General features: G+C 66.6%; 1 protein-coding gene across 1 annotated transcript in view; it reads right to left on the bottom strand.

Annotated features, from left to right (window-relative positions):
• DMTN (dematin actin binding protein) overlaps nucleotides 1–304 on the bottom strand; it is a gene marked incomplete at both ends in the record, with an annotated part of 702 nt that extends 398 nt beyond the window's left edge. The window contains 2 exons of the mRNA XM_010295314.1: nucleotides 25–177; nucleotides 248–304. Of these exons, the coding sequence (XP_010293616.1) occupies nucleotides 25–177; nucleotides 248–304 (210 nt within the window). The remainder of the gene's footprint in view (nucleotides 1–24; nucleotides 178–247) is intronic.
• Nucleotides 305–500: the final 196 nt, after the last annotated feature.

Raw genomic sequence — 500 nt, 5'->3', positions numbered from 1 at the left:
CGTCTGCCCTCCTTCCCCTCCTACCCACGACGGCCAGGGATGGGGGGCACGGCCAGTAGTCGGTCTCAATCTTGGCGGGCTGGTTGGGGTCTGGGGGCTGCGCTGCCGGAAACTTGGAGGATTCGATGATCAAGTCCTCTATGAGATGCTTCCCGTGGTGGGTGCCGGGATGGTGCTCTGCAGGGCACAGGGGGGTGAGGCAGCGCCCCGGGGTGCCCCGTCGCGTGGGACGGACACCCCTGCTCACCTCTCTGCTTGTAGATCGGAGGCTTCTTGTATATGTTGAGCTCTGTCGTGTCGGTCTCTGCAAGGAAAAAGCGGGTTGGGGTCTGGGATTTGGGACCTCACGGCTCTGGAAAGGTGTTCACCTGGACCCCCGGGGCTGCGCTGGGGCTCAGGGTCCGGCAGCGCCGGGGGACGGGTCACGGTGCCGGGGGAGCGTACCGGGTCGGTGGAAGTGCTGCACGCTGCTGCGGGCTGAGCTGCCGCCCTGGCGAGAG

Source organism: Phaethon lepturus, unplaced genomic scaffold (genome assembly GCF_000687285.1).
Source record: "Phaethon lepturus isolate BGI_N335 unplaced genomic scaffold, ASM68728v1 scaffold24259, whole genome shotgun sequence".
In the NCBI taxonomy this organism is placed as follows: Eukaryota; Metazoa; Chordata; class Aves; order Phaethontiformes; family Phaethontidae; genus Phaethon; species Phaethon lepturus.
The sequence above is the reverse complement of the archived record's forward strand: the minus strand, read 5'-3'. Positions and strand labels throughout refer to the sequence as shown.